At 44.0% G+C, this 14,745-nt stretch overlaps 2 protein-coding genes across 3 annotated transcripts in view; one reads left to right on the top strand and one right to left on the bottom strand.

Moving 5' to 3' along the window:
* The window catches only part of PCCA (propionyl-CoA carboxylase subunit alpha), a 305,187-nt gene extending 298,037 nt beyond the window's left edge, over positions 1-7,150 (top strand). For both annotated transcript variants that reach the window (XM_050915340.1, XM_050915341.1), the window contains 2 exons: positions 3,336-3,413; positions 6,812-7,150. In XM_050915340.1, coding sequence (XP_050771297.1) covers positions 3,336-3,413; positions 6,812-6,880 — 147 coding nt within the window. In that variant the 3' untranslated portion in view covers positions 6,881-7,150. The remainder of the gene's footprint in view (positions 1-3,335; positions 3,414-6,811) is intronic.
* A 2,768-nt stretch (positions 7,151-9,918) lies between these two features.
* On the bottom strand, positions 9,919-10,743 carry GGACT (gamma-glutamylamine cyclotransferase). Its single transcript, XM_050915342.1, has one exon. It carries the CDS (start codon positions 10,732-10,734, stop codon positions 10,261-10,263), a length of 474 nt encoding a protein of 157 aa, XP_050771299.1. The 5' UTR covers positions 10,735-10,743; the 3' UTR covers positions 9,919-10,260.
* Positions 10,744-14,745: the final 4,002 nt, after the last annotated feature.

Here is a 14,745-nt window from a genome sequence, read left to right on the forward strand (position 1 = left end):
GTGCAGTCCCCGAGTTATTCAAACAGTGCTGTTGACTGTTCCCAAATTCACATCAGAATTGTTAGCAACATCGAGATGTTGAGTACCCTCATCTTCAATGATTTTTTTTCTTCTTTTTTTCTTTCTTTTTCTTTGTTTTTTTCTTTTTCCTTTTCACTCTGTGGAGAACAAAACTGAACAGCTGCTTGGAACTGCACCATGCAGAAATAAACTACTAAAATACAGACTGCAGGTCTAACAGTTAATCACTCATTTATTTTGATATTCCAAGCAGCGTAAGGGTAGATTTGTCTGTAGCGTAACTCTGTGAGAAAGATACCTGAGTTTAATTTCTTTTAAGAAAAGGAGCCCTTTTATTTTACTTGGTTCCAATCAATCAGATTTTTTGTTTGATTTTATTTGCCTGTTTTGACAGATTTGGGTCATCACTGAGACCTCTCTAAATTGAAATGTAAAGATGGTGGTTTACATCGGTTTACTGTCCACTGAAAGAAATAAATTACATGATGAAAATACAACATTAAAAATGGTCCAGATAAATCCTTAAATAAGTTAGAAAGCAAGAACTTATACATATCGCTGCGGTTTTCATTTGCAGGCTAAATAACAGGCAAAAGGATATGTGCAATTATGGAGTGAAAGAAATTGGACAATGCCCAAAAGACTGAAAAAGAGAAAAAAGAGATACAAGTGCCTAATTTTAGGATTTGTCGCTTTGCAACACAATGAGTGGAGCTGTAAAGGTTTAACATAAGAACGGTAATTAAACTTCTGTGCTTAAGTGACACTTTCATCAAGGTAATTTTCAACAAATTGCACATCATCAGAAGTACTGACACAGCATTTTCACACGTGGTACCTGCTGAAAGTGCCTTCTTCCTTCCAAATTAGTAAGACTAGATCTTAACTGGATACTTTGTCTATATATTTTGTGGGTTGGGGGGGTTATTTCCTTCCCAGACACCGCTTCCTTTGTCATCAACCCAGCAGGTATTACATAAAACACAAAAACTTTATTTTTGAGAAAGGGGAGAAACTGAGGAGAAATGCAGATTCATGGACATTTCCATCTCACAGTCACTGATACTTCCTGGCATTTTAGCGCTGTACTTAAGATCTACAGCGACAATTCTGTACTTTTCCAGTAGATGTATTTCCAGAAATCTCTCTAGATAATTGCAAACTGGTTCATTTGCATGCCATCCACCTGATGAAGCCATGTTATGGTTGAATCGCACTGGGGCTCAAGAGAAGAGTTTCTTGTGCTCTTGAAATCAGGCCACTCAGTTCAGATCTGCACTCCTTAGCATCTCAATCTTCAGCAACCTTTAGAGACCCATGTTCTTGGTGCTCTGACAGGTGAGTTTAACCAGAGGGTGGGCAAATATGTTTCTGAAATACGCTATTAAAAAAAAACCTCCAACAACCATTCTTGCCTTTTTTAAAAAAAAAAAAAACAAAACAAACAGAAGTAGATATTCATAGCTTCCTCTTAACCTCAGAAATGTCTGGAAAGTTCAGAGGAGATGGAAGAAAAGCTGAGCAGTGGGATAGGGAGAAGAAGAGGAAAAGAAGCAAGAAAGGAAAGAAAGAACTGCTGGGACAAGGCTACAGGCAGAGCAGCAGGTGTGGAAGGAAGGAGACAAAAGACAAGGAAAGGGAATAGAGGGGAAATAACCAGGGACAAAGAACAAGTCTTTGATACTATTCACCGAATTTGACACTGCTAATGACTTAAATGCTCGCCTGAAGCTCAGGATGGAATTTCTGCAGGTGAAGTGTTGGGTGTTGGTTATTCTCTGTATCCGGTTAGTACACCATGTTCCCATAGCAAACACTTTCCTTACTTACCCCAAAAAGCCTGTTGTATTGCTGTTGGCAGTCTGTTGGAGAAAGCGTGTGTAAGCACCTTTTAACATAACATCTTTTCTTCTGTCTTGCTCAGAATCCATAGGCAGACATCAGTGCTTTTCAGTCATTGCTAGTGCACGCTTTAGGAAAAAAGCTTTATTTAAATTTTCACAATGTACTTCATGCAATGTGCATTTGATCTCTGACTTCACACTTGTCTGTTAGACAGTATATTCCTCCAAAGTGGTACACACTTGTCCTTAAATATGTATTATTCATTTTACATATATTTAGAGAAATATATCTATGTGTATATATGTATGTATATAAACAAACACATTTTGAGGGCACTGGCACATATAACAACGCATAAACCAGATGCTGCAGGTCTCAAATTACCCTCTTTAATGAAACTTTGACATCAGAGTGAAAGCATCCCACATTTGCTGGGATAATGAGTGAATGGCAGAGTACATCTGTAAAAGAGCCTAAGGAAAAGACTTGCAGTGGGCACTCCGAGCCAGGCATCCCGGAGGGGTGTACATGCACAAGTCCTAAATACTGGCATGTAGGGCCTAGCACCCTTCCCTCTCTGGCATACATCGTCTTCGTGGGGTGACTGACTGATTGCTGGCTTACATGAGGGATAAATCCTGAATCCCTTGGTTTTCACCTCATGTATAGGCAGCCCTCCCCGACCACTGTAAAGCCTTCAGCGGCTGTTTCTTCTGTGCTGTGTGGCCCAGGGCGTTGGAGGGAGGCTCTGACTGGGAGGCAGAGGGAGCCCAGCAGAGCAGCCCAGGGGGTTACTGGTGACCTTGAGCTTGCGCATGCCTGTTAGCAGAGTGTAAACAAGCAGAAAGAGGAAACTTGAATGTTTCCTTTTAAGAGCTATCAGCTGTGGTGAAAATGATGGTTTTGCCTCCACAGTGCCTCCCCTGTGGATGCGAGGTGGTGGTTCCTCGCAGGCGTGCTCCCTTCCGTCAGTCTGAAGTCCTCAGCTGCCATCCAGATGCTGCCGTGTGCAGAGGTGTGACTTTCTGCACAGCATTAGCCTGTTGGGTATTGCCAGAGCTTCCAGCCCGTGCTCTCCTGGACACGTGCCAAGAAACTTTTGGCTTTTGAATCAGGATTAGGCTCCCTGGCCAAAACTGCACAAATTAAATTTTGCTCCGGATTTAATTGATGTCAAACTGTGGTGGATGTGAAATGTGAACTGCAGAGGTTGGAGCTGAACGGATGGGATGGGAAAGGAGCCTTTCAGGTTTGTCTGAGGTGATAGTTTTAAGTAGGTGATTCCTTTTTCCCTGTTTGGCTGCCAGTTTTGTCAAAAGCAACTGCAGTTTGTGATTGTGGTTTGTGTCATGACTGCGTAGCTGGCTGACTTGACTTGTGCCATGGAAGTCTTTATAGCAGAAGAATCATACACACTTAGAGCATTTCAAATCCTCTATTCTGATTTTGTACTGCTTTAATTTTACCAGGTTTCAGAAGGTCAAGAGATTTGTGTAATTGAAGCAATGAAAATGCAGAACAGTATGATTGCTGCTAAAACAGGCAAGGTAAGCTACCTTGGGTCACTTAAAACCATATGCAACTTGTCAAATAGGATAGAATTTAAAAAGGAAAAAAGGAGGATTCTGGTTGTTAAGGAATTAAGTCTGATTGTTGTAAGTCTTTCAAAGCAAGGTGTCTTTAATTTTTAACATTTACATCTGCTGTGAATGCTGTTAAGTAGTTCCGAGCCTTAGATAGCACAGCAGGAAATAGTTTTACTGGCTTCAGAAATTCATATGACTCTTTTTCTTGTAAATGATTTGTTTTCTATGATGTTACGATGCCAAGCTGAATTGAAAGGTGTTGCAGACCGTTTCTCCAAATTCCATCTTTCCAGAGACCAACTGAAGAGGAGAGATCTCTTTGCTAGTTAATTCTTTAATGGCAAACAATTTGAGATTAAAAAACCACTCAGAACAAGGCATAGAAAGTGCTTTTGCAGGAAGATGCAAAAAGCAATTTTTTTATTATTCTGACTGTTTAAATATGAAGCCTACATCTGTAAATGCATTAAGCTTTGCAAGGCTGTGCATTGTGATATCTTGCTTCTGAGGGATCAGCGTTGCAGCCCCTGAGTTGGGACTCTCCTGCAGTGCAGGATGTACCAAAACCAGTGCTCTGGGCGGGGAACTGGTTAAGCTTGTATGACGGGGGCATGCCTTAAACCCCATCTGGTTTGGGGGCTGTCAGCCCCCAAAGTGAGGGCCTCAGAGCATCCCTGTGCCAGATTATAATTCACAGCCTGAAACCGTCACCTAGACATGGGTCCCTGATCCATCCTTTCCAAAGGGAGAGCAGAGTCTGCATCATGTATTCTCTTCTATCTCGTATTTCCTAGCCTGTCCTAGCCCCTCTCTGCCTGGGGACAAGCCCCTCTGCTCTCCCTGAAGCACTGCCGTTTTGCTACTAAAAACAACAAACCAAACCCCAATGCAAGATGCCTTAGCCCAGAGGGAGGCAGCAAGGAGCCTGGCTCTCCAGGGCAGGGACGAGGTCAGCCACTGGCAAGATTCGCTGAGATCTCAAGATGGGTCTCTATGCCAAGGACTGTTTGTGTGTTTACAAGAAAGGCTTATTTGGCACAGCACGAAAATCGTCGCTGAGGCTGGGACCCAGGGCTTAGCCTCTTCCAGTGCATCTAGTGCAAAATTGGGTCTTGAGGAAAAAAAATTGCAGAGAGAGGGAGAACGTACCTTCTCCTGTTGCTCTAACATTGCCACTTTATTATTGTGTTTTCATGAGTTAATTCCTATATAATTTATTTTCTCACTTGATTAACGTTTCCCAGCATTTAGTTTTTCATCTTTGCTTCTTTTGCTTAACCCCTTATTGCTGCTCTTTGCATCCACTGTTTTTAACTGAGTATTTGTAATTAAAATGCCATTCCCTCTCCCACCCACCCCCTTTTATTTTTTATTTTAACCTTCCCTTTCCCACCAAGGTGTGCTGCAACCCATGGGCCTGTTCCTTAAAATCCTGCTTGTGCTTCTTCCAGTAATAAATATCTCCCACTCACTCTGTACAGATGCCACGTAAACCCCACATTTGGCTCATTAATCCTTCAAAGTGGGATGTGAATGGTGCACGGGCCATTCAGTGGGCCCGATGTGCGCCTTGCAATGTCCCTTTGATGTTTCCATTTTAATAATAAGCAAATTATTTGGTTCTTTAGAATTTTAAGAATTTGAAAAAGCAAATAAGTTTTGGGCTGTGTAGAAATGAAGCTGCTAAACAGAATTCATCCCATTCTGCAGTGCAAAGTCATGGCTCTGAGTGCTAAAATAACTTGGCCCCTCCACAGGACTGGGATGTTTGGCACTGGCTGTTAGTCCACGTTTTGACAGTTTGAAGCTGTGTTTTGAAACTCAGTTCGTTTGCCTTCAGCTCGAAGACATTCCCATTTTCATTCCCATCTGAATTCCTTTTCTGCATCAAACCCCATCTTCCTGTTTGTAATTGTGAGAAAAGTGGCTTTTTTTTATCTGCTTTGAGTTTACTCCAGCTGCAGGTGGTTTAAAAATGAGGGAGGGATGGAGAGGAACTGGCATGCCTCCTGTCTCCTACAGGACAGCTGCGCGTGGGTCAGAACGAGGAGCTGGCCCAGCTGCATGTCAAAAATCACTGGGGAGTTTGAAACACTAGTCAGCTACAATGTTTGCTGAACCTTGGCTTGGTAGAAAAAGAAAAGAAAGTGTTTTTCACACTGCTTTCATCTCTTAGAAGATTGAGACTCGGGAATCGGGTAGGCTGCCTAGCTATTGATTTAAAAAAAAAGCCCTTTTTTTTACATCTCACAGTGTCTTTGCCCATGTAGTGTTCAGCTTCGTTTCTTGAGCAATGCTGTGAATATGCCTGTGCTACAGAGCCAGAGATATGCTTACAGCTCACGTGGCTTTAGGCTGTCAAACTCAGATGTGGGCAAGTGTAGCCATGGTAGCCTGGCATTTTGGGTATGCTGCAGGTTTCCTTTAGGAGCCCAAGGTAACATTTGGATGATGAAGCTGAGCTAAGTGCTGAACAAGGTTTTGACCAAGGATTGGGGTATGTCAGTGTGAGCACTGAATTAATATTGCAAGCAAACTCTAATATAGCGCTTCAAGTATTTTCCGGAGCTCCATGTGCCGAAAGGGAATGCAAACATGTTACAGCCTTTTATAGAGGAAATGAGGGACTAGTATAAGATGTTTGTGTTTTAAAATTCAGGAATCTGCATGTGAGTATATAATTCATCGACAGATGTGGTTGCATTTGTTTGACAGTGCCAAGTTCAGTTATGTTAAAGGATCCAAATTCAGATTTGAATCAATCTATCTCAGCTGTCTGGGGATTGAGGGAAACCCACTTCATGGCCGCAGTCCCAAAATTCAGTTATACTTAAAGTCTGTAATGCAAGAGATACTGGAATATTTCATTGAAATGTCCAAGCGTGAGTGTTGAAGAGTCAGCCTGTCGTTTAAAAGATTTAAAATTTTAGTAGCAAATGAACAGTAGTGCAAACAGGTGCTTTTTAATTTTTAGAAGTGCTGTCTCAATCTGACGTTCAGATCTTCAAGCACCTAAGTAATAAGAAAACCAGCAAGTGGTAGGTGCCTAAATACCTTGATGGAGTTGGACACGATTTGGTCCAGCACTGGAGCAGGCTGCCCAGAGGTTGTGGAGTCTCCATCCTCAGAGATACTCAAAACTCAGCTGGACTCTGAGCGTTGGAGGTCGGGCTGGCAACCTCTCAAGGCCCTTCCAACATACATGCGCCTGTGATCCCCGTGGTGGTCATGATGTTGTATAGTGGCTGTTTACCCTGTGCGTGCAGATGTGATACTTTATATCAGCAATGTCATCCAAACCATTTATTTAACCATGCTATTGAGGAAGATTTGAAATTATTTCTGTTTCTGTACTGTAGGTGAAAGCTGTGCACTGCAAAGCTGGTGATACCGTTGGAGAAGGTGATCTGCTGGTGGAACTGGAATGAAAGGTTGCCTCCACACTGTTGAATTAGCTAAGCCTTTATTATTTTCATCTGTAAAGTATGATTAAGGCAATTCAACACAGAAGATGGACAGTCCTATGTGCAAGATTTTATACAGTCATATTTATTGTATCAGTGGTTAAGACAGCAAACACAGATGTTAAACCTTGGCAACAGATCCCAGATTTTTACTTCCAGAAATACTTGTACATAACCTTTGTAATTCTTTGATTTTTCAGGATCAAATAAAATCAATAAAATACCATTTCTGCTTTAAAACAGGAAAAGCCTCTTTTTTGTAAAAAAGAAAACACAACAAAAGCCCGAATCTGATTCATCTTCTCCATGGTAATATCACTGGTCTGAGGGCCCAGCCAAATTGTACAGAATGGTTGGTAAGAGTGAAAAACGAACCACTGAGTGGTTAACCGAGCAGTTTTCCTACGCTCTGTGTAAGCACTGAACAAGTACTGCCAACGGCTTAAATTCTGATCAGATTTATTGTAATATTTTGAAGGCTTTGCATAGGCTAGATTTAAATTACAGGTTAGATGTTTTGCTAGTGCAGACTTTCCCCGTGTATTTTCATTTACAGTTGTGAGGGAATTTTCTTCTTTTATTCTGATTCCACACTCAAATTTCCCCCCCTTTATCTTCTTTCTATTGATAACTGGATGCAAGTCTTTAGAGAAGGAGCTGGCACTGTCCTCGAATCCCCTTAGCTGCCCCAAGGTATTGCTTATTGCTAGAGGCACTTGCTGTCCCTCAGGCCAGGCCTCCTCCTGAACTCTTACAGGAAAGGGAGACCAAGTGTCTGATCTTCTGTTGTGCGGAGGCTCTTACTAAAGACTGTGTGAAGAACTACAACTGTTCGTAATACAAGACTATATCCTGCTGGGAGAGCTGTGTATCCAGTATGGGAAACCAGAGAGGGCCTGGAGAGGAGGAAGATTTAGGAGACTTGAACTGAAGTGAGAGGGCTGGTGACTTGGTCAGAACAGGTAAGATGTGGTTTGTTTTTTTTTTTTTCCCCTCCTTGCTCAGGAACTCCATGCCACAGGATGGTGTCGATACCAGAAGTTTACTGGGTTCAAAATGTTAGTGCGTGGTTAACAGAGGCTGTTTCTTCCATTAATTGATCTAGCTCAGTAAGTCAGCAGCTGCAGCTCACTAGACGCAGCGATACCTCCGCAGTCCCTGCACGCTGTAAGCATCATCTCTGTCCCTATGCCCTTGCCTAGGCCTCCGCTGCTGCCCACTGCTGGGCCAGGACGCTGGGCTACTCCCGCCTTTGGTCTCACCTCCTACAGCTGGTTTTTTTTACATACCTCTAAATCACCGTTCCTGCTGTGCCTTGACCACTGCCCCAGAGAGGACGGGGGCTGCTCTCATTTTCTTGCCTAGGATGCGCAGAGTCATGCTGCTTCCCAGAAAAAGCCCCTCTGGCCAGAGGCGCCTGGGCCCTTTATCGGAAGGTGAAGGACGAAAACAGTCTGTGACAGGGCTGGTGACTCATGTTCAACCAGAAAGGTTCATCGTCCTGCTTGACACTTCTGATTGAAGAGGTATTTTTCATGTTATTGAGAAGCTGCCAACTACATCACACGGCCAAGACAGAATAATGTAGTACAAGGATCTGCTTTGTTAATTAGTTTACAAAACCCATCAAGATGAGTAAGGAGAGTGTTTGGGTTGTACCTGCCCTCCAGGAAAATTAATGCTTTTGCAGTTGGAGAAACTGAGGCAGGCACCCTGCAGATCTTCCTACAAATCTCAAGGCCATCTCGCCCCTTCCAAAAGGAGCACAGTTCGGCTTCTGCAGGTTGCCCTAAATAAAAAACAAGGATTGTAAAGAGACACAAGTATTCTAGTTTAAAATTTTAATACTTAATACTTAATTTGCTTACTGCAGCAACACAAGCTTTCTGTCTGTTCTTCTAAATGAGATGCAGCAGTGCCTGCTACTGATAAAGTTTAAGCTGATTCCTTACCCTGGATGCCTGGGCTGATTCCCTACCCCAGATCTCCTCCGGCCATCACAGGGCTACTGGCAGTGAAGCAAAAGTACAATATTGTTCTTAATGGTATCCTTAGTATGTTTAATCGTACTTTGGCTCACTGTATGGCATACATTCCCTGCTCACATCCCTTTGGCAGCTTCGTACACGGTACAATCTATATGTACCAAACACTGCAGTTGAAGGAAAATAGAAGGCGCAGGCAACAGAAAGCCACAATTTTCCCAGATTGTACAGAAACCAGCACAGTTGGTTGGGTCAGGGGGACAATAGTCTTCTTTCCATCTTTTTTTTTTTCCCCAGTTTAAAATGTTGCAAATAATCACAACATAGGTCCTTCGGATATTTTTTATAATGTGTATCAAATCTTTCCGCCGATAGGAAATTCAGTTTGCATATGGTTGCAAGTTCTGCATTAAAGTGCTTGGCAGAAAGTCACCTTGATAGTAAGCGCTCACAACAGCTGCATCCGCTGTAGTGTGGTGGGCAGCTGAAATCAGGTTTGCTTTTCCTGGTCCCCAACGCCTCCCCCCCCCGCCCCCCCCCAAATCCTACAGTCACTCAGTGAACTGAAGTGGTACCTGAAGTGCTTAGAATGCTAAATTAAAAATATGATTTTAAATGTAATTCTCTTATAGTCTTTTAATATTTCTTCACAGTACCTTATAAAACTAAACACGTTTTAAAAATACTCCTTTCCAGTTCAGAAAAACATTGCAATCTAGAGTAAGAATAGTCTTTAAATTTTCTCTGTTTCTCCAGCAATTTCATATTTGTCTTGAAGTGCATAGTATCTATATGGTTATATCTCCCTGTTTACATTCAGTAACCTACTAAACACTATTACAAATTAATATTAAATGTGAGTTGTGCTTTACTTTGTTTGCAGACATGATTTTTTTTTAATCAGTTTCAGCTATTAGTGCAATAGCATCATCATTATTCCACCCACCTTGGAGAACTACACAAGAAAATTTGTCAATTCAGGTTGTTAAAAAAAAAAAAAAAAAATTAGTCTGTTCCTCTGCCTTTCACTGACCTCGGCCATGCACTGAGGCAAAGGCGGGGATTGAGAAAATAATTAGACCCCAAAACCGATGTTCACAGATACAGTTATTTTATGCCTCATGCAAACCCAGTTACTCGCAGTAGGTTAGCGGGGGCGAGGAGGATGCTGACTAGCCGGGAAGGAGTCCCCACCTCTGGGCCTACAAGATTTCAACACTAGCGCCAAGGCTCCCGGCTTGGGAAGGTTACAAGAGATGCTGTGTTTTAATAAAAAGGTATTACAGCTTTCCTGGAAAGGTTACCGATCGACACGTGCTTAGTACTACGTCTTCAGCCGGGCTGTGTTACCTCCCGTTTCTAATCCCGGCTTTCGCGTAGGATGTAGGAGAGGCCGTGTTTCCCCGAGGAGTCGTAACTGTCATGGTAGGGGAGGCCGACCCACTCCGGCGGGTACGTCGTCGTGCTGTACACGAAGCACTCCACGACGCCCTCGGCAGCTGCCCGCGCCTCGCCCACGCCGCCCTTCCCTTCCCACTCCACCACCTCGATTCTCATCAGGGTACGCTGGTACATGTCTGGGCAGCCTTCAAACTCATCCAGGAACTGCAGCATCTGGTCGTCAACCGAGTAAATCTCCCCAGCAACGTGGTGTCCTGTCCCCGGGATGTTCAGCATGTAAGGAATGTTGTATTTTCCTGCAATCACCAGTGGGTACTTCTCCACCGTGCGGCCCGTTCCTTGGAATTTCGCTAGCCCCTTGGCCGTGTTGATCATGTGCTTGTAGTTGGGCTGGCCCTTCTTCAGCGTGCCATAGACGAAGACACGAGCCATCGTACCTGCAAAAGCAGCTGAAAGGCAAAGGCGTACGTTACCCACATGGCTGCCTTGGCCAACGCCCTGGAGAACCGCAGCCACGCCAAGACACGTACGCGCAAGACTGTTTGGGCATGTGCAAAAGTGGTCTCGTAGTCCTACACCTCGTTTAAATATCATACTAAGTTCAAGTATCTCTTTAAACATTTCAGTCAAAAACTGTAACAGTGAAAAACAGACACCAGGAGAAAGTCACCCTTGTAGTTCTTTGCTGTAATCAAATTATATCCCATGGTTTCCCTAAGGAATCCCCAACATCAGCCAGCGCATCCCTGAGCCTCAGGAAAAGCTCCAAACCTCAATTTTTTCCCCTCTCACCATTATGGGAGCCGTGCTGCAGCAAGTGTGATGTCATGCTCAGTAACGCCCCAAAAGCAACCCAGGGAGCCATCCCTGTGATGGAAACACGCTCCACTTACTTAGCACATCCTTGGGGGGGGGGGGGGGCGGGTATTAAAAAATCATGGTTCAGCTCAGCTACGCAGACACCTTCCTATGCTGCTCCACTGCATGTATGGTTGAAGTAGCCCAGCTCAAGCCCGATTATTAAAACTTGCAGGAGTGAAGCCACAGTTAGTTTATTTGCCCTTGTTGGGGTGGGGTGGTGGTTTTTTAAAGCCTGAACTGATGGGCTGGGTGACACACTACCTGGGACACCCGGCATCGCCGCCTCCGGGTGGGGTCCAGCATGGCCAGGGGAAGCGCCTGCTTCCCTCCCTCTTCTGCTCAGGCTCTCCTTTCACCACGGCCGCACTCGGTATTTGAGAAACAACATTTTAGTCAGTGACAGAAGAGCCTGGTGGCAGTTTGAGTGTCTTCTTGTTTCATGGTAAAATAAAGCACAGTGGTATTATCTGAAAGCAAATTAATGCATTCAGACTTCTGGTCCTGTTGTGCTGCAGGTGCATGCATTTGATGGTATTTTTTCAAAAAACAGTCTTAAGAAAAAAAAAAAGGGAAAAGAAAAGCAAGCAGCACGATGCTCGTAGCTGCAGCAAGCTAACTATGTACAAACTGGGACATCACCGAGACGAACAGAGGACCTGTCTGTCACGAAGAGGGATGAAAAGGCTTTAACGTCAGGCCTTACAAGCAGAATGAGGCACGCCAGCGCGGCAGCAGAGCAAGTTTAACCTGACGCTGAGTCATTTCACGGACACGCTGAAGGATTTTCGGTAACCCCAGCGCCGAGGTCCCCCTCGCTGACTGACTGACAAAGGCTGAAAAGCAAGCTGCGGCTCCGGGGAGAGAAGCGGGGTGGCCTGCGGCAACCACATTCCAAGTGAGCGGGTGCTGTCTGAAAGGACAGGTCTGTCCCACTCCTTCAGGAGAGGGGAACGACGACAGCTCTCCTGGGCGCTGCTGATAAATCTTAGGTGACAAACCTCACTTACAGAGGCTGGTAAGGCCAGACGCTGCGGTCTTCACAAGCACCTTCACCCTTCCTGGCCGAGGGAGCTCTACAAATGTTGTTTCCATTTATTTACCTCGGGGCTGGGTGGGAGGGGAGACGCAGTATTTCAGCCCTAACAAAACTGGAAGCTAGGGCTGCTGGCACAAAGGCCAGGTAACGCTGTGCTTCTCTCCTCTTCCCCAGGTACCCCAAAGTGCTAAGCTGCCTGAAGGAGCCAATCTGCATGTGTGCTAGCCCTCTCTTGGAAACAGACCCTGAGCGATGGCGTTCAACATTTGTTTTATCTGTGAGCATAAAACACTCAAAATTGGTTTAAATGGGATAAAAGGCTGGCTTTACAGAAACGTAGGGGGGAAAAAAGGTACCTTCATAGTTCCTGAGTTATTTTTCATGCTGTGCCCCGTTTATCCCCCATCGTTTCTGTAGGGCAGAAGCAGTTCTTGCACTGTTTGATGGTTGCCCACCTTTTGTCACTGACTGGGCAGAGCCTGCCTCACCCACTGCCATCTGGCTGGGCCTGGCACCCAGCATCAGGGGAGCATGTGCAGCTCCTTTTGGAAAGAGGGTCATTAAACAATGTATTTCAAGTTTAAAAAATCTTTAAAAACAGACTGGAAGTAGAACCTTAATCTATTTTCTGCTATTTACTCTTATTTTAGTAAACTGTTAGATCAGGTAGGTTATCCAAAAGGGTACGCTGCTGGCCAAGAGCAGTGTCATTTAAAATACGCAGTAGCAAAGCAATTTCCCCCTTGGTGAAGTAAACAGTTTTTCTCTGTAACAGAATACAGTTTTCCAAGCAAAAACGGTGTTTGCCTTTATTTACTGGCAAACCGCTTTGACTTAAGGAAAAAAGACTGTGCTGATTTCCCCCCCCCTGTATTTTATCAGATATACTTCAGTGTAATTTATCCTTCATGACATAAACGCATTTTTTTTGGATGCAGCTCATTCTGTCACAATAAAAAGAGCATTAATATTCAGTCGGTCTGACTCCCTTTTATAAGAAAAACCATTACCTTTCAGGTTGTGTTTTGAATAACAAACACAGATCCTTCAGGAAGAAACTTGTCCCAGTGGGGATTGAGAAAGGATCAGAGTTAAGCACTGAAACATGCAATTAATTCCCATTAGGGGATTAGGGCACTCGTGTTCACTTTGAATCAGAAAAATGAATTGTGAATTAAGTTGTTCACAACCAAGAGGTTACTTGTCAGAGTTAATAAGTTAAAAAATAAAAAGGGAAACCTAAAACGCGCATAAAAAGCTCAATAGCGAGTGGTGCATCTGTAAGAAAAAGATACGCTTCATTTCCATTAAACAAAAGCTCTGTCCCTACTGTACAGCTGGAGATAAGCTTCCAAAAAGTTTGCGGGGAAGAGTGTCACCACTCCGGAAATTGGTGAAAACAAAGTACGCGTTTCTGATGGCGCAGCAGCCGGCTACTCGGAAACGTGACTGATTTAAAGAAACGCACCCATCATCCTAGTGGAGGACCCACAAAATTCAACAACAACAACAACAAAAGCGCTTGCTAACCCAGGTTTGGATAAGTGTTTCTGATTTAGCATTCAAGTAGATGGATTCAGCAGGCAGTACAAACGCAGATGGAGTGGGAATCTGAAGTTTCAGCCACAGTTTGTGTGGAGCCGTGAGGGTGACGTACTGGTAGAGCTGTGGTTTCACGGGCAGGCAGCTGCTGAGCTCCCCATCACACCGCTGCGGTCCACAGCGACCCTGTCGCTCATATGGGATGGGATGGGCGCAATGACTTCTCCTTCTGTTAAAAAAAAAAAAACCCAAAACACCCAAAGCCAAGCCTAGACAACCCCAGCTGAGGAATGATTGAAATAAACTTGGTAAAAACATTTTCTGAATGTCGCTCCATATAAATAAGACGTATACAATTTTCTGTGCAATAAATCTGGTCTCCTGTGCGCCGTATGTTGCATTGCAGAAAGGCTGTTACACGTATTAGCATCATTTCTAGCACTCGCATATCGTGGGCTTTCAAAACGTTTTTAGCCACCTTGTGGCAGGAGAGTAAAAAGCAGCATTTTATTTGAGGGTCATCTCACAGACTTCCACTAAGCAGCTGAAAAGTGTTATAGATGGCATCCCTTCACTGAATCACCAACAAGAAGTTGCCTTTTCTCACTTAATCTAGTTTGACACTTCTTACCTACACTAAACCACCTAAGAGGAAAAGAAAACCCACCAAAAACCAAACAAAAAACCCCCCAGATTTTCTACTGAGTGTTAGCTGCCAGGACAAAACAAACCCATTCAGAAGGTCCTTTCATGAAATATTCATGCCAGAATCATTAAAATTTAATGGCACGGGGAAACTTGAGCTAAACCTGTATGTCATCTCTTCTAACTCTTTCTTTTAGCTACGAAAGGCGACCTGCTGAACCGCTCACGGGATCAATTACTAGTTGCTTCGTTACGCAAGATGCAAAGATCAGAAAATAATGTAACTATTTCAGGATCACGCAGGCAGAAGATGCTGTTGGGTGAAAATAAAAGCGGCTCGTAACCGGCGCTGGCCAGCA

Source organism: Gymnogyps californianus, chromosome 1 (genome assembly GCF_018139145.2).
Source record: "Gymnogyps californianus isolate 813 chromosome 1, ASM1813914v2, whole genome shotgun sequence".
Taxonomy (NCBI): Eukaryota; Metazoa; Chordata; class Aves; order Accipitriformes; family Cathartidae; genus Gymnogyps; species Gymnogyps californianus.